The 17,293-nt window shown below is 45.8% G+C and overlaps 1 protein-coding gene across 3 annotated transcripts in view; it reads left to right on the top strand.

Annotated features, from left to right (window-relative positions):
- Positions 1-7,782, top strand: part of gss (glutathione synthetase) — a 75,667-nt gene extending 67,885 nt beyond the window's left edge. For 2 of the 3 annotated variants that reach the window (XM_086005788.1, XM_086005789.1), the window contains exon 13: positions 2,140-7,782. In XM_086005788.1, coding sequence (XP_085861914.1) covers positions 2,140-2,263 — 124 coding nt within the window. In that variant the 3' untranslated portion in view covers positions 2,264-7,782. The remainder of the gene's footprint in view (positions 1-2,139) is intronic. The other variant, XR_015080678.1, reaches the window with a different exon arrangement.
- The last annotated feature ends 9,511 nt before the right edge of the window (positions 7,783-17,293 follow it).

Here is a 17,293-nt window from a genome sequence, read left to right as displayed (position 1 = left end):
GGAGGAAGAATTGATGAAGCTGCTTCTGATAAGAAAGATGGTGGACTCTGGGCACATTGTGCAGGAGTCGCAAGGAAAGTTGTTGGTTTGTCACTGTCTGTGAAAACGGTAACCAGGCAAAGAGCATGGCCCTGTGATGGAGTGGGCTAGTGTAATATGAGGGACTGATCACTTGTGCAAAGACTGGAATATATTGCATTCTCTTGGGGCCACCAACCTCCAGGGTGGAGAAGGCACGTACAGTCCCCTTCGGTTATAGCGGGCGCGTTCATGCAAATGCAATTTGTCCGCTATACGCGATGACGGGGTAGCGCTATAACAATGCTCTATCCTGTCGATCACTATTGAAGCCATGTTTGCTGCTGCAATCGTGACTTCAGTACAAACTCTAACCCCACACCCCATTTGCAGGCAATGTTCCCCTTTAAGCTGCGCAGTCGCAAAACTGCCTGGAGCTCCCACGCAGGCCGCTTGCCGGCTTTACACGTGGGAATTTGAATGGGCCGCGCAGTCCATTAAAGGGGCTGTGCGCCCGGGAAAAAAATGGAAGGGAACATTGCTTACAGGGGTTTAGAAGGGTTTTAAGTAATAATGCCCAATTACCTGTTGTGTAAAGAGGGGCTATTTTCTTGTTTCATTGTACTTCAACGTGGTGCCAACTAGTGAGTAAACACAGCTGTTGCTACACAAAATAAACGGAGCGTTTATGACGCTCTAACCACCGGCCAATTTGAAACAGCCGCTAATGCAAATGGTTGGTGGTTTTCGCGCTTTGGCCGATATAAGCGACTGTCCGTTTTTAAATGTGGATGTATATAGAGAAAGAGGGTTTCAAAGGGCTATTGTTGTGTCTTTTGGTGTGTGCTTGTGACAGTTCTGTGCTTCTAGTGACGGAGTTAGCCGGGTAAGGAACCACGGCAGTAATACGTGCTTTGTTTTTCAATCGAAATTTTATTTCTGCCAGTCTGGATGGAGCGTAAGTGAAAAGAGATCGAAACGCTCTGTCTGCTATTCATTCAAATGTTTAGCAAACCCTCTTAACCTTCAGGTCCTGATCAGTAAGGGAAGCGGAAATGCGACACTGCTTTGTTGAGGGTGGTACAAAAAGCATGGTGGGGGGGGCGGTGAGAGCGGTTTGTATGTTTTCTGGGTCGCAGTGGTACTCGGTACATCTCCGGAGAGCGGGGGGTCAGTTATGAAATATAAGGATTTTGTGATAACTATGAAATGAGTGGATTGTGAGTTTGAGACAGTTGAATCGGTGGCAGGGTCTAAAGAAAATGGGGGAAGAAATTGGGCTCTGTAGAATCCATTTTTTCGGCAATACGTGGCCTCCTACCAGTGGAAAATGATGTCCGCGATGCGCACAGACACTTCTGACAGGAAGCGCGCCGGACACCATCTTGGTAAAGGGGTTTGCATGCGCACACTTAACAACTGCCGGCATCATGCAGAGCAGGCAAAATATGGCGTCAATCAGTGTGCAACGCTGATTTGACGCCAGTGCTGCCACTTTCAAGCTTGAGCTCCAGCCTACACCTGTGTTCCTCGGCTGATCAGTCTGTGCGCCTGAATTCAGGGTGATGCATAAAAGGAATTGGGAAGAGGCAAATCGAACAAAGTAACTGCTCCGACAGCCCCTGCTGGAAGTGCGTGTGCGTGCGCTTCGGGCAAGTACAAAAACTGGGCTCCATAATTGGCAAGTCTGGTAACCAATGTTCCCCCCCCCCCCCCCCACTCCCCCCGTGAGCTGCGCTTCGTTCTGCGCGGCCTGTTTCTGTTAGTGCGCGGTCCCTTTAAATTTACGGGCACGTGCGGTATTTACGGTGGAGAAGCCAGCGAGCGGCCCCACGCAGGACCTTTCTGATTGCTTGGAGGGAAAATTGCTGGTTAATGCTCTTGTCGAGGCTCTCGCAAGTAGAATTGCCAATTAGGGCAAGAGTATATATGGCACTCTGCTTCAGCAAGGAGCCAACCCCCCTCAGCAGAGGAAAGGGGGGAAAATTGGAGGAGATAAAAAGGGAAAATGCAGTGCGTGATGGTGAGACTCTACTTCATGTGTCGTGTAGATTTGTGTATGATTTGTGCTTGTGTGGTTTTTTTTTCTATTAACTCCCTCTCCGTGTTTCTATCTTCCAGGAAGTGTCATAAAATTGTCATGAATGAAAGCCCTGGCCACCTGCTTCGCACAAAGAGCACGGAGTTTGCTGACGGCGGAGTGTCTGCTGGGGTGGCGGTTCTGGACACGCCCTATCTTATCTGAGCTACAGATCCCCCAACGTGTGTACAGAAGACAGCATTAAAATTGCAGAGGTTCAACAGAAATGTTTCACATTTCCCCCCCCCCCCCCCCCCTCGCTTGAGCTGGGTTGGGGGAACGGGGGGGGCGGGGCAGGGCAGGGGGTAGGCCGTTCCCCGACCAAAGATTTAGTGAAGGGTTCATCACCTTCCAGTTTTGGGACAAAAAAAAGGACCAAGAGAATCAAGGCAATCCAAAACCGGGAAATAAAGTAAAACATCTGTAGTTGTTTACGGGGTTGTCCACGTCGGATAAAAAGAAAATAATTGTTGGGGCAGCGTCCAGTGTTCCCTCTAAGCTGCGTGGGCCGTGCCATAATCTACAAGGTCCCGCGCAGGCCGCTCGCAAGCTTTTCCATTTGAAATAGCGCATGCGCAGAAGTTTAAAGGAACCACGCATTGAAATAAACAGGTCACGCACAACAAAGACAATTTAGAGGGAACATTGGCAGCCTTAACAATTCAAAAGTACATCTCATCTCTCCCCCCCCCCCCCCCCCCCCCCACCAAGTATATCGTAGGGCTTTCCACAATCCACTTGGGATGTCCCTTCTTCAAAGAGGGGCGTGCGGGGCAGGTGTCGGAGCTAAGATGCAAATTTGCAAGCGAGTGATTCATCATCAGTGTCTCTTTCCTCCGATCTCTCTTCTGTCCACTTTCTGTGGGAGAAATGATGGCTGGCTGTTGGTCGACCAGTGCCTCTTGTCGCCCAACCTGCTTTTGACTTGATCTCAAAACATTTCTCCTGCAGCGTCGAATCTGCCGGTGGCCAGGCTGCCCACTCGAGAAGATTCTGTCACGGAATTTTTTTTTGATATATTGAGTACACAGATAGGTCAGGCTGACACAGCTGCGTGATCTGTTATGTGACCTGCCATCAGAGACTCATTTATTTTTCAGTATGTCCCTAATCCTTGTGACAGATCATTCAAAGTGGGGTGAGGGGGGAGGGTTTGCACTTAAAAAATTTTTTGAAATTAGCCAATAACATAAATTGTGATTGAAAATAGCACATCAAAGTGGGAATGTATTGCTTAAAAAATGACTTATTGCATAACCTGAATTAAGGGTAGACTTTTTTTTAAATGTGGTGGTTTAAATTGAAGTAAATTGCTCTTGGGATTTGTATGCCTAGCCATAGATGTCGGTCCCCTGCACTCTAACACTGGTACGATTCAGTCCGCTGTGGGATGCTGAAGTTTCCATCATACGCGCCCACTATGCTGGGAGATACATAAAGTGTTGAACGTGCATAAAAAGAGCAAAGCTAGTGAAGGGAAGAACCAGAAAGGGAGATCAAGAGCAGTGAAAGGAAACAGGTCATAAGAATTGTTGGACGAAAGATAGATCAAGACCCATCTAGTAAGACTTCTACCATCCTGGTAAGTCGCCTGATGCAATAATAGGGAGATAAGTCTGTTTCTCTCACTTAAAAATGGTTCAGCAGCCACCTTGTTTATTAATTTTGTTAAGATGTGGTAATTACTCGGGTACCCCTGATTGGCTTGAGAGGTGGTTAGTTTTAGGTGTCTGCATGCACTTGTACCGCTGATTGATCATCTTTTGCCTCTGGCTTGCTATTCATCAGCATCAAAACTCGGAATGAAATGCAAAAGCGGCCACAGTGTGTAAACCACACAGTCTTGAAATTAATCTTGGCTGCAAAATATTAACGTATTTTAAGTATAGCCAATTCATAGCATTATACAGCACAGAAGGAAGCCATTCGACCCATCGTGCCTGTGACAGCTCTTTGCTGGATGCGATCCAATTCGTCCCACTCCTTGTGCTCTCTCCCCATAGCACTGCATTTGTTTCCCCTTCAAGTATTTATCCAATTCCCTTTTGAAAATACTATTGACTCTGCTTCCACCGCCCTTTCAGGCAGTGCATTCCAGATCACCATAACTCGCTGCGTAAAAAGAATTCTCCTCATCTCCCCTCTGGTTCTTTTGCCAATTACCTTAAATCCGTATCCTCTGGTTACCGACCCTCCTGGCAGAGATTTACTCTCTCAAAACCCCCTCATCATTTTGAACGCCTCTATTAAATCTCCCCTTAATCTTCTGTTTTCTAAAGAGAACAATCCCGGCTTCTCCAGTCCCTCCACGTAACTGAAGTCCCTCATTTCTGGTACCATTCTAGTGAATCTCGGCACCCTCTCCAAGGCCTTCACATCCTTCCTAAAGTTTGGTGCCCAGAATTGGACACAATACTCCAACTGAGGTCTAACCAGTGATTTGTAAAGGTTGAGCATCACTTCCTTGGTTTTGTACTCTCTGCCTCTGTTTATAAAGTCAAGGACCCAGTATACTTTCAACTTTCCCTGCCACCTTCAAAGATTTGTGTACGTAAACCCCCAGGTCCCTCTTTAAAATTGTTTATGGAAATAACTTTTCTCATGCAATTTACTCTTCTCCTCCTGAAGCCATTGACAGGCTGGGATTTGGTTCTCTGGGCATCAGATGCCCTCTGTCGCTTAACTCAAGTGGCCAGGCTATTCCACCATCTAGGACATGGTATTAAAACTAAGCCTAATCTCTCACGACATGTACACATACTTTCTAGCAGAGGTCACTGGGGTGAAAATTCTGGATGATGTCTTTTTTTTTTTAAACCTCGCTCCGGTCACTTCGCTCCCCAATGCTAGTTTAGCCAAGGTTAGCTAATCTAGCACATGCCAGCAGTCAAACCTGTGACCTTGCCTGCACTGACTGAGCTATGAAGAGAAACTGTCTGATTTCTTCAGTGTATCCCGATGTGTGGAGGAGGAATTGTATAATAGGCGTCTGGGTCATAAGACCTTTCTTGAGCTGTGGTCTGCTCATCTGGATTCCCTATTTCAGACCAAAGTCCTGTGTGCAATTTAGGTTTACCTACAAACATCAAGTGACATCGAGTCTACAGCACAGAAACAGGCCATTCAACCCAACTATGCCGGTGTTTATGCTTCATGTGAGCCTCCTCCCACCCCTCTTCATCTAACCGTATCGGCATATCCTTCTATTCCTTTCTCCCTCATGTACTTATCTTGTTTCCCCTTCAATGGATCTCTGCTATTTGCCTCAACCACTCCCTGTGGTAACGAGTTCCACATTCTAACCACTCTCTGAGTAAAGGAGTTTCTCCTGAATTCCCCATTGGGTTTAATGGTCACTATCTTGTATTTATATCCTCCCCCACAAGGTGGAAACATTTTCTCTCTGTCTACCCTATCAAGCCCCTTCATTCTCTATCAGGTCATTCTCTATCAGGTCATTCTCTATCAGGTCATTCTCTATCAGGTCATTCTCTATCAGGTCATCCTCTCAGCCTTCTCTTTTTCGAGCCAACTTCTGTAAGTGAAGCTGAAATCGGTTGATGCGACTGCAGTCAATATGGTTTCATTGCGATTTCACGACTGCACTGATTTAGTTCCCATGTGAATACTCCAAAAAGTTCCCAGAACGAGTGTGATGCTGAGTGGAATCGCCCATCTCCAGGCTTCACTTGTCTCCTCCACAGGATGGCAGCAGTTCTTAGCTTGACTGCATTTCGCGACTGAATACACTCTGGCTTCCCCTCTCACCTTGGAGATGGGGGGTGGGGTGGTAGTTGCGAGGGGGGACAGCATTGCCTATTAACCGCATTAAAAATAAAATATACGGCTCGGCAGATTTTAACGAAGTGAGTCCGTGAGCCGTAGACAGCAGGTCAGCATTGAGTGAGCTGATCTCAACTGGGGTGGCGATAGAATCGCTATTGTTGACCTCGGAGGGCAAAGTCGACCAGGATCTACACTGCTGATAGCTCTCCAGTAACCCCTGCTTGGAGGTACATGGTAATGGGTGTGAGGCTCCGCTATGCTGCCTGCAGCTGTTTAATAGCCTCCTGACACGCGGTCAAGGTTCACGTTTGAATAATGTCCATCGGGGTGAGAGATTGGAGGGCATCTGCCTGTGGCACCATACCTTTGCAACGATTCAATTCCCAGAGGTGGGTAGAAACTTGGACTGTGTGGCATTGGTTGCTGAAGAGTACACCTACCAAATTTCATCCGCGTGAAGGTTGTGGATTCGAGTCTCACTCTGATTTTTAGCACGGAGTCCAGCATCGCACTCAGTGCAGTGCTGAAGGAAGTGCTGCATTGTCAGGGGGTGCCGTCTTTTAGCTGAGAGGTTGGATGGAGACACCGTCTGCCTGTTGTGGACGTTAATGATCCCATGGCACTAGTGGAAGAAAGCGTGCGAGTTCCCCTTGTCCTGGTCAGCATTCCTCCCTCACCCAATACCACAGAAACAAACTAACTGGTCGTTCAGCTTGTGTGATCTTGCTGTGTGCAAAATATCTGCTGCATTTGCCAAGATAATAATGGTCACTGCACTTAACACTAAATCATTGTGAAGCACTTTGAGATGTTGCTGAGAAGCATAATGAGGTATGGGTTTAGATGAATTGTTACCATCAGCCATTGTGGGGCAGCTGTATACTTTCCATAGAGTCATCTTGGGTTACTGGTGAGCTTGATTGCCAATCACAGAACAGTAAAGCAGTTGCCTCTCAGCCAAGGTTGATCTGTAGTTAAGAGAGAGGAAGAAAATAGATAAAAGAGGGGAGTTTAAAAAGTGTTCCATACAATTCTGTCATTCCTAAACTCTTAAAGTTGATTCTTGTTTTTAATATGTTGTTTTAATGTAATATATCTTGCATTACAATAGTGACTATGCTTCAATAAGTACTTAATTGGCTGTAAAGCGCTTTGGGACGTCCTGCAGTAGTGAAAGGCGCTATAGAAATACAAGTTCGTTCTTCTTTCCGACATTATAACAGTGACTACCAATGTTCCCTTTAACCACGCAGCTGTCTGGAGCTTCTGCGCAGGCCGCTTGATGGCTTTACAATAGGGAAAAAACTGCACATGGGCGGGAATTTGAATGGGCCGCGTACCAGGGAGCATTGGTGACTACACTTCAGGAAGTACTTCATTGGCTATGGGGCGTCCTGAGGGAGTGAAAGGCGCTATATAAATGCAAGTTCTTTTTCTTCGCACTGTATACATGTGCTGGGTTCTGACTACTGTTTCCTGCTATGCACTGTACATCTGGGATGGGAAACTGGGGTTTGTGGATATTTGCTATAGCTTTCAATATTTATATTTACCATACGTTTCTCTGACTGCTACAAATATTTTACTGCTGCATTGCTGGTCTTCTACCAATAGTGGACATGAGTGAGGAATTAAAAATAGTACTGCTCCATTTTTTCCCCCCCATCTCTGTTCCTGGTTTCCCCCGCCCCCCTCCCACCAAAAAAAAACCCCAAGTCAGTGGGACAATATCTATGGAATTCTGCACTCGGTCCTTTTACATATAAAAGAAATAGCAATTTTGTGCAAACTTGCTGTCTGCTTGCCATATAAAGTTAGGTGCGAGTTAGACTCTGCTTCTGAGCACCCTGGCCGTGGCGAAACTGGCAAGCTATGCAGGGGCGGAGGGAGAGGGGGCGGGTGGGGCGGGGGCTGCACTGTTTCAAATTGTCTCAATCAAAAAATGTGTTGGATATTTTATGATATGAAAAATTGTTCTAGACCTATTAATAAATATACAATTGATTACAATCTTTGCCGTCCGTTTTGTGCTTTGTGACTGCTGAGAAACGGAAGTGCATTTAGTTCGTTATTTCTAATTCCTGATCAAGCACATTGTGTCACAGGAAAGCGGTATACAAGCCTCGCACAATGAAGCTCAACGCTAACCCTTTTTTAAAAGAATGAGTTTCCTATCTGGGTAAGTATTTGACAAATTGTGCTTACCTGAATAAGTGGACACTACCTCATTCCAGTTTTTATATTAAGGATAAACAAAACAGATGTTTACATCAACATTTTGGAAAGCAACATTCAGTTGGAGCTCCATATCGCAACTTTGCATCATATTATTCGACACTGATATATTTGGTTAATTCCAACATTTGAGATGAAGAAGAGGAGCTGATGCATAGGTGGGCTCAGTCTTGCCTTTACTAAGCTACAAAATTATTACCCATGTAATCTGCTAGCAACCACACCAGCAACATCCTGGGGTGTCACCATTGACCACAACTGGAGTAGTGCAAATAAATGCCATGGCTACTAGAACAGGTCAAAAGCTGGATATTCTGCAGAGCGTTGCTCACCTCCGAACTCTCCACTTGCCTAGATGGGTGCAGTGGCAACTGCACAAGCTCAACATCAGCCAGGACCAAGCAGTCTGACCGGTATTTATGAGGAGAGATTACACAAATGGGCTTGTATTACCTTCAATCTAGAAGGTTAAGGGGTGATTTGATTGAGGTTTTTAGGATGTTCAAAGGCATTGAGAAGGTGGAGAGATTTTTTTTTGTTGGTGGGTGAGTCTAGGACAAGTGGATTTTATCATAAAATCAGAGCCAGGCCATTCAGGAGAGAAGTTAGGTAACACTTCACACAAAGGGTGGTAGAAGTGTGGAACTCTTGTGCGCAAAAACCAGTAGATGCTAGCTCAATAATTTTAAATCTGAGATCAATACATTTTTACCAGACAAGGGTATAAAAGGATACAGAGGCAAGGCAGGTGGATGGAGTTGCGATACAGATTAGCCAAAATTATTGAATAGCGGAACAGACGCCAGGGGCTAAATGGCTGTTGCTATTTCATCTACGAACCTAAACATCCAACCCCACCACCCCCAGTGTAGTCTGCATTTTCTACTACCTGTAAGATGCACTGCAGCAAGTCGCCAAGGCTTCTTCGGCAGCACCTCGCGACCTCTACCACCGAGGACAAAGGCAACTGATTCATTGGGAACACCATTACCTCCAAATCACAAACCATCCTGACTTAGACAAACATTGCTGTGAAAATCCTTGAAACATAGGAGCAGGAGTAGGCCATTCGGCCCCTTGAGCCTGCTCCGCCATTCAATGCGATCATAGCTGATCATCGAAATTCAGTACCCTGTCCCTGCTTTCTCCCCATACCCCTTGATCCCTTTAGCCTTAAGAAATATATCCAACTCCTTCTTGAATATATTTAATGAACTGGCCTCCGCCGCCTTCTGTGGTAGAGAGTTCCACAGGTTCACCACTCTCTGGGTGAAGAAATTCCTCCTCATTTCTGTCCTAAATGGCCTACCCTTTATCCTTAGATTGTGTCCCCTGGTTCTGGACTCCCCGACCAGCGGGAACATCCTTCCTGCATCTAGTCTGTCCAGTCCTGTCAGAATTTTATCACCTCTCATTCTTCTAAACTCCAGCGAGTGCAAGCCTAATCGACCCAATTTCTCCTCATACGTCATTCCTGCCATCCCACCTATCAGCCTGGTGAATCTTCGCTGAACTCCTTCCATGGCAAGAACATCCTTCCGCAGATAAGGCGACCAAAACTGCACACAATACTCAAGGTGTGGTCTCACCAAGGCCCTGTCCAACTGCAGCAAGACATCCTTGTTCCTGTACTCAAACCCTCTTGCTACAAAGGCCAACATACCATTTGCCTTCTTAACCGCCTGCTGCACCTGTATGCTTACCTTCAGCGATTGGTGCACAAGGACACCCAGGTCTTGTTGCACTTCCCCTTCTTCCAAACTATTGCCATTTAGATAATAATCTGCCTTCCTGTTTTTGCCACCAAAGTGGACAACCTCACATTTATCCACGTTATATTGCATCTGCCATGTTTCTGCCCAGTCACCCAACATGTCCAAATCATCCTGGAGTTTCTCGACATCCTCCTCACAGCACACACGCCTACCCAGCTTTGTGTCGTCTGCAAATTTGGAGATATTACATTTAGTCCCCTCAGCCAAATCATTAATATATATTGTGAACAGCTGGGGTCCAAGGACCGATCCCTGCGGTACGCCACTAGTCACTGCCTGCCATTCGGAAAAGGACCCGTTTATTCCAACTCTTTGCTTTCTGTCTGCCAACCAGTTCTCTATCCAAATCAATCCCATGTGCCTTAACTTTACACGCTAATCTCTTATGCGGGACCTTATTGAAGGCCTTCTGAAAGTCCAGATACACCACATCCACTGGTTCTCCCTTATCTATTTTACCAGTTACATCCTCAAAAAATTCCAGTAGATTAGTCAAGCATAATTTACCTTTTGTGAATCCATGTTGACTTTGTCCGGTCCTGTCACTGTTTTTCAAGTGCTCTGCTATTACATCTTTTATAATGGACTCTAGCATTTTCCCCACTACCGATGTCAGGCTTACCGCTCTGTAATTCCCCGTTTTCTCTCTACCACCTTTTTTGAATAGTGGGGTAACATTAGCTACCCTCCAATCCATGGGTACTGTTCCAGATTCCATCGAATGTTGGAAGATGATCAGCAATGCATCTACTATTTCTAGGGCCACTTCCTTAAGTACCCTTGGATGTAGATTATCAGGCCCTGGGGATTTATCGGCCTTCAATCCCATCAATTTCCCTAACACCATTTCCCTACAAATACTGATTTCTTTCAGTTCCTCCCTTTCATCAGACCCTATGGTCCCCGGCATCTCTGGGAGGTTATTTGTGTCCTCCTTTGTGAAGACAACCAAAATATGTATTTAGTTGGGCTGCCATTTCTTTGTTCCCCATTATAAATTCCCCTGATTCTGACTGCAAGGGACCTACGCTTGACTTCACCAATCTTTTTCTCTTCACATATCTATAAAAGCTTTTACAGTCAGTTTTTATGTTCCCTGCAAGCTTACTCTCATTCTATTTTCCCCTTCTTAATTAATCCCTTTGTCCTCCTTTGTTGAATCCTAAATTGCTCCCAATCCTCAGGATTATTGCTTTTTCTGGCCAATTTATATGTGCTCTCCTTGGATCTTATGCTATCCCTAATTTCCCTTGTTAGCCACGGTTCAGTCACCTTTTTTGTTTTATTTTTGTGCCAAACTGGGATGAACATTTTCTGTAGTTCATCCATGCGGTCTTTGAATGTTTGCCATTGCCTATCCACCGTCAACCCTTTGAGTGACATTCCCCAATCAATCCTACCCAACTCCTGCCTCAGACCATCGTAGTTTCCTTTATTTAAATTTAGGACCCTAGTCTCTGAGTCAACTACTTCATTCTCCATCTTAATGAAGAATTCAATCATATTATGATCGCTCCGACCCAAGGGGCCTTGTACAACAAGATTGCTAATTAATTCTTTCTCGTTACATAATACCCAGCCTAAGATGGCCTGATCTCTGATTGGTTCCTCGACATATTGGTCCAGGAAACCATCCCGTAAACACTCCAGGAATTCCTCCTCCACAGTATTGTTACTAATTTGGTTAGCCCAATCTATATGTAGATTAAAGTCACCCATGATGACTGCTGTGCCCTTATTGCACACTTCTTTAATTTCCCTTTTAATGCCATCCCCAACCTCCGCTTTACTGTTTAGAGGTCTATATACCACTCACACTAACGTTTTCTGCCCCTTTGGTATTTCTCAATTCTACCCATACAGATTCCACATCATCAGAGCTAATATCCTTCCTTACAATTGTGTTAATCCCTTCTTTAACCAGTAATGCTACCCCACCTCCCTTTCCTTTTTGCCTATCTTTCCTGAATATCGAATACCCCTGGATGTTGAGTTCCCAGTCTTGGCCATCCTTGAGCCACGTTTCCGTAATCCCAACCAAATCATATTCGTTTACCTCTATTTGCGCAGCCAATTCATCCACCTTATTACAAATGCTCCTCGCATTAAGACACAAAGCCTTCAGGTTTATTTTTTTAACGCTCTTAGACCTATTAGAATTATTATTTACTGTGGCCATGTTTGATTTAAACCGTTGATTTCTCTGACTGCTACTTTTGTTTTTCTCCTTCCTTCCTTTTGCTTTTATCCTTGTTTCCCTTTCCTCTGTCCCCCTGCTCAGGTTCCCAACCCCCTGCCATCTTAGTTTAAACCCTCCCCCAGAGCACTAGCAAACACACCCCCTAGGGCCTCGGTTCCAGCCCTGCCCAGGTGCAAACCGTCCGGTTTGAACTGGTCCCACCTCCCCCAGAACCGGTTCCAATGTCCCAGGAACTTGAATCCCTCCCCCTGGCACCATTCCTCTAGCCACGTATTCATCTGAAATATCCTTCTATTTCTACTCTGACTAGCACATGGCACTGGTAGCAATCCTGAGATTACTACCTTTGAGGTCCTATTTTTTAATTTACCTCCTAACTCCCTATATTCAGCTTTTAGGACCTCATCCTGGTTTTTACCTATATCGTTGGTATCTATATGCACCATGACAACTGGCTGTTCACCCTCCCCTTCCAAAATGTTCTGCAGCCGCTCTGAGACATCCTTGACCCTTGCACCAGGGAGGCAACACACCATCCTGGAGTCTCGTTTGCGGCCGCAGAAACGCCTATCTATTCCCCTTACAATAGAATCCCCTATTACTATAGCTCTACCCCTTTTTTTCCTCCTGTCCTGTGCAGCAGAGCCACCCCTGGTGCCAGGAAGTTGGCTGCTGCTGCCTTCCTCTGATAAGCCATCCCCTGCAACAGTACTCGGAAAAAGTGGTGTATCTGTTTGAGAGGGAGATGTCCACAGGGGACCCCTGCACTACCTGCCTGCGCCTAGTACTCTGCCTGTTGGTCACCCATTCCCTTCCTGCCTGTCCAACCTCTACCAGCGGTGTGTCCAACTCACTAAACGTGCTATTCACGACGTCCTCAGCATCGTGAATGCTCCAGTATGCATCCAATCGCAGCTCCAGCGCCGCAATGCGGTCTGTCAGTAGCTGCAGCTGGATACACTTCCTGCACACGTAGTTGTCAGGGACACAGGAAGTGTCCCTGAGTTCCCACATCGCGCAGGAGGAGCATACCACATGGCCGGGCTGTCCTGCCATGACTTACCCTTTAATTAATTGAAATTAAATTAAATCAACCAATCCCACCAATTACACTACAGTTAAATAGTTTACCAACAGTCCCCATTACACCAGAACGACCTTAGTAACTATAAACCACAGAGTTAAAGTTTAAAAAGAGAGAAATACTCACCAACCAATCACCTACCTGCTTTCTGGTGACATCACACTTCAATTACTTTTTACTTCTCTTCCCTCCCTCTGAGCCTGGAGACTGGTACGCCTCACCTGGACTCTGGCGCTTTTATCCCGCCTTGGTCGCCTTGTTCCTCGCAGGTCTGCACTGCCGCCGCCTCCGCTGCTGCTGTGGGGCCTCACCTGGACTCTGGCGCTTTTATCCCGCCTCGGTCACCTCGTCCCTCGCAGGTCTGCACTGCCGCCGCCTCCGCTACTGCTGTGGGGCCTCACCTGGACTCTGGTGCTTTTATCTCGCCTCGGTCGCCTTGTTCCTCACAGGTCCGCACTGCTGCCGCCTCTGCTGCTGCTGTGGGGCCTCACCTGGACTCTGGCGCTTTTATCCCGCCTCGGTCGCCTCGTCCCTCACAGGTCCGCACTGCCACCGCCTCCGCTGCTGCTGTGGGGCCTCACCTGAACTCTAGCGCTTTTATCCCGCCTCGGTCGCCTCGTCCCTCGCAGGTCCGCACTGCAGCCGCCTCCGCTACCTAACAGCATAGTGGGAACACCTTCACCACATGGACAGCAGCGGTTCAAGAGGAAAGCTCACCATCACCTCAAGGCCAACTCTGAATAGACAATAAATGTTGGCCTTGCCTGTGACACCCACATCCCGAGAATGAAAGAAAAAACAAACTTTTAATTTGTTGTTTTTTCCGTGCTGCAAAGGGCCATTTATTTCCACTCAATTGTCGAGAAGGAACTGTGACCACTCGTATTAAAGAGGAAGATTTTTGATTTTTCCAATAGGACAGTTTTACCATTTAAAAACCTCCCCTAACCAGTGACTAGAGACCTGACGCTACAGACGTAATGTAGAGCAAGAATAGCTGAAGTCCAATACCTGGTCTGTACTGAGTTAGTTAATCTTGACTGAGGCAGCAGTAATTGACCTCAGCTAGGGATCCAATTTTCAGTTGCCATCCATTTGAGTAACCCTTGCTAGAAAAGGTGTGGACAAGGGGTAAGGAAGGGATCGCTCTTAGTTGTAATACTCCTTGCAATGGAACAGCCAGTTGCTTCTGCTAGGCTCATGCCTGAAGAATGGACACTTCAACAAAGTGGTGGATGTTCTGGCAACCACGAAATAGTACCTCAGCAAGAGTCCATGAGCTGAGGAGAGGAGAGGGGGAAAATGGCCATTACCAATATGACTCCTTCACTCTCTAGATTTAGAATTCCAAATAGATCTCCAAGCATTGATGGGATTGGTCCTTTGGAGTAGCAAATCCCACCACATTTATCAGCAGAAGGCACACCCTCTTTCACCAAGGGGCTATAATGGGACATACCCTAGAATATGTACTAAATATTCCCTTGTCGTGCTTGAAAATAAAAGGTGTCTCTTTGAGTTGGCGCTAAGATGATGTGCTTGATGATGGCAGATTAGAACAGAATCGATTCCTGTGGTAGGCTTGGTAATCTGATAACAGAGCACGCTCACGGTGCTTGACATTACAGTATTCGTGACAGTTCAGCCAGTCTGGCTCATTGAAACCCGAAGGGATAGATTTGTCGTCTCCTACTCGGCTCCGGATAACCCCACAAAGACCTGGTGAGGAAATACTCAGCAGATCAGGCAGCATCTGTATCTCTCTCCACAATTTCTGTTTTTATTTCAGATTTCCAGCATCCGCAGTATATTGCTTTTGAACAGAATGGGGCTCGTTTCTCTAGAAAAGAGATGTGACCTGATCGAGGTCTTCAAGATTATGATGGGGTTTGATAGGGTAGACGTAAAGAAGATGTTCCCACTTATGGGCAAGACCAGAACTAGTTACTAATAAATCCAATCAGAAATTCAGGAGAAACTTCTTTACCCAGAGAGTGGTTAGAATGTGGCACTCGCTACCACAGGGAGTGGTTGAGGCAAATGACAGCCGTGATAACATAGATGCATTTAAGGAGAATCTAGATAAGTACATGAGGGAGAAATGAATAGAAGGATATGTTAGATGAAAAGGGGTGGGAGCAGGCTCGTGTGGAGCATAAACAGCATGGAGCTGTTCGGCCGAATGGCCTGTTTCAGTGCTGTAAGTACTTCAAACATAAGAACGTAAGAATTAGGAGCTGGAGTAGGCCATACAGACCCTCGGGTCTGCTCCGCAATTCAATAAGATCATGGCTGATCTTCTACCTCAATCCATTTTCTCGCCTGATCCCCATATCCCTTGATTCCCCTAGAGTCCAAAAATCTAACTATCGCAGCCTTGAATAGACTGAACGATTCAGCATCCACAGCCCTTTGAGGTAGAGAATTCCAAAGATTCACAACCCTCTGAGTGAAGAAATTCCTCTTCATCTCAGTCTTAAATGGCTGACCCCTTATCCTGAGACGATGCCCCTGAGTTCTAGACTCTCCAGCCATGGGAAACAACCTCTCAGCATTTACCCTGTCAATCCCCTTCAGAATCTTATATGTTTCAATGAGATCATCTCTCATTCTTCTAAACTCCAGAGAGTTTAGGCCCAATATAAGAACATAAGAAACAGGAGCAGGAGTCGGCCATTCGGCCCCTCGAGCCTGCTCCGCCATTCAATAAGATCATGGCTGATCATCTACCTCAACTCCACTTTCCTGCACTATCCCCATATACCTTGATTCCCTTAATATCCAAAAATCTATCGATTTATATCTTGAATATACTCAACGACTGAGCCTCCACAGCCCTCTGGGGTAGAGAATTCCAAAGATTCACCACCTTCTGAGTGAAGAAATTTCTCCTCATCTCAGTCCTAAATGGCCGGCCCCTTATTCTGAGACTGAGACCCCTGGTTCTAGACTCCCCAGCCAGGGGAAACATCCTCCCTGCTTCTACCCTGTCAAGCCCTGTAAGAATTTTGTATGTTTCAATTAGATCACCTCTCATTCTTCTAAACTCCAGAAAATATAGGCCTAGTCTGCTAAATCTCTCCTCATAGGACAATCCCCCCATCCCAGGAATCAGTCTGGTGAACCTTTGTTGCACTCCTTCTATGGCAAGTATATCCTTCCTTAGGTAAGGAGACCAAAACTGTACACAATACTCCAGCTATGGTCTCACCAGGGCCCTAAATAATTGCATTGAGACATCTTTACTCTTATACTCAAATCCTCTTGTAATAAAGGCCAACATACCATTTGCTTTCTTAATTGCTTGCTGTACCTGTATGTTAACTTTCAGTGATTCATGTACAAGGACACCCAGGTCCCTCTGAACACCAACATTTCCCAATCTCTCACCATTTAAAAAATACTCTGCTTTTCTATTATAACTTCACATTTCTCTATATTATATTCCATTCGCCATGTTCTTTCCCACTCACTTAGCCTGTCTATATCCCCTTGAAGCCTCTTTGCATCGTCCTCACAACTTACATTCCCACCCAGCTTTGTATCATCAGCAAACTTGGATATATTACATTTGGTCCCCTCATCCAAATCATTGATGTAGATTGTGAATATCTGAGGCCCAAGCACTGATCCTTGCGGTACCCCACTAGTTACAGCCTGCCAACCCGAAAATGACCCGTTTATTCCTACTCTCTGTTTTCTGTCCGTTAACCAATCCTCAATCCATGCTAGTATATTACCCCCAATCCCATGAGCCCTAATTTTGTTTAATAACCTCTTGTGTGGCACCTTATCGAATGCCTTCTGAAAATCCAAATACACCACATCCACTGGTTCCCCCTTATCTATTCTGCTAGTTACGACCTCAAAAAACTCTACCAGATTCATCAAACATGATTTCCCTTTCATAAATTCGTGTTGACTCGGCCCAATCCTATTATTATTTTCTAAGTGCCCTGATACCACGTCCTTAATAATAGATTCTAGCATTTTCCCTACTACTGATGTCAGGCTAACTGGTCTGTAGTTCCCCGTTTTTTCTCTCTCCCTCCTTTCTTAAATAGTGGGATTACATTTGCTACCATCCAATCGGTGGGAACCGTTCTAGAATCAAT

This window comes from Somniosus microcephalus, chromosome 13, assembly GCF_052327205.1.
Source record: "Somniosus microcephalus isolate GS21.2 chromosome 13, FLI_Smic_1.0, whole genome shotgun sequence".
NCBI classification, from domain to species: Eukaryota; Metazoa; Chordata; class Chondrichthyes; order Squaliformes; family Somniosidae; genus Somniosus; species Somniosus microcephalus.
The sequence above is the reverse complement of the archived record's forward strand: the minus strand, read 5'-3'. Positions and strand labels throughout refer to the sequence as shown.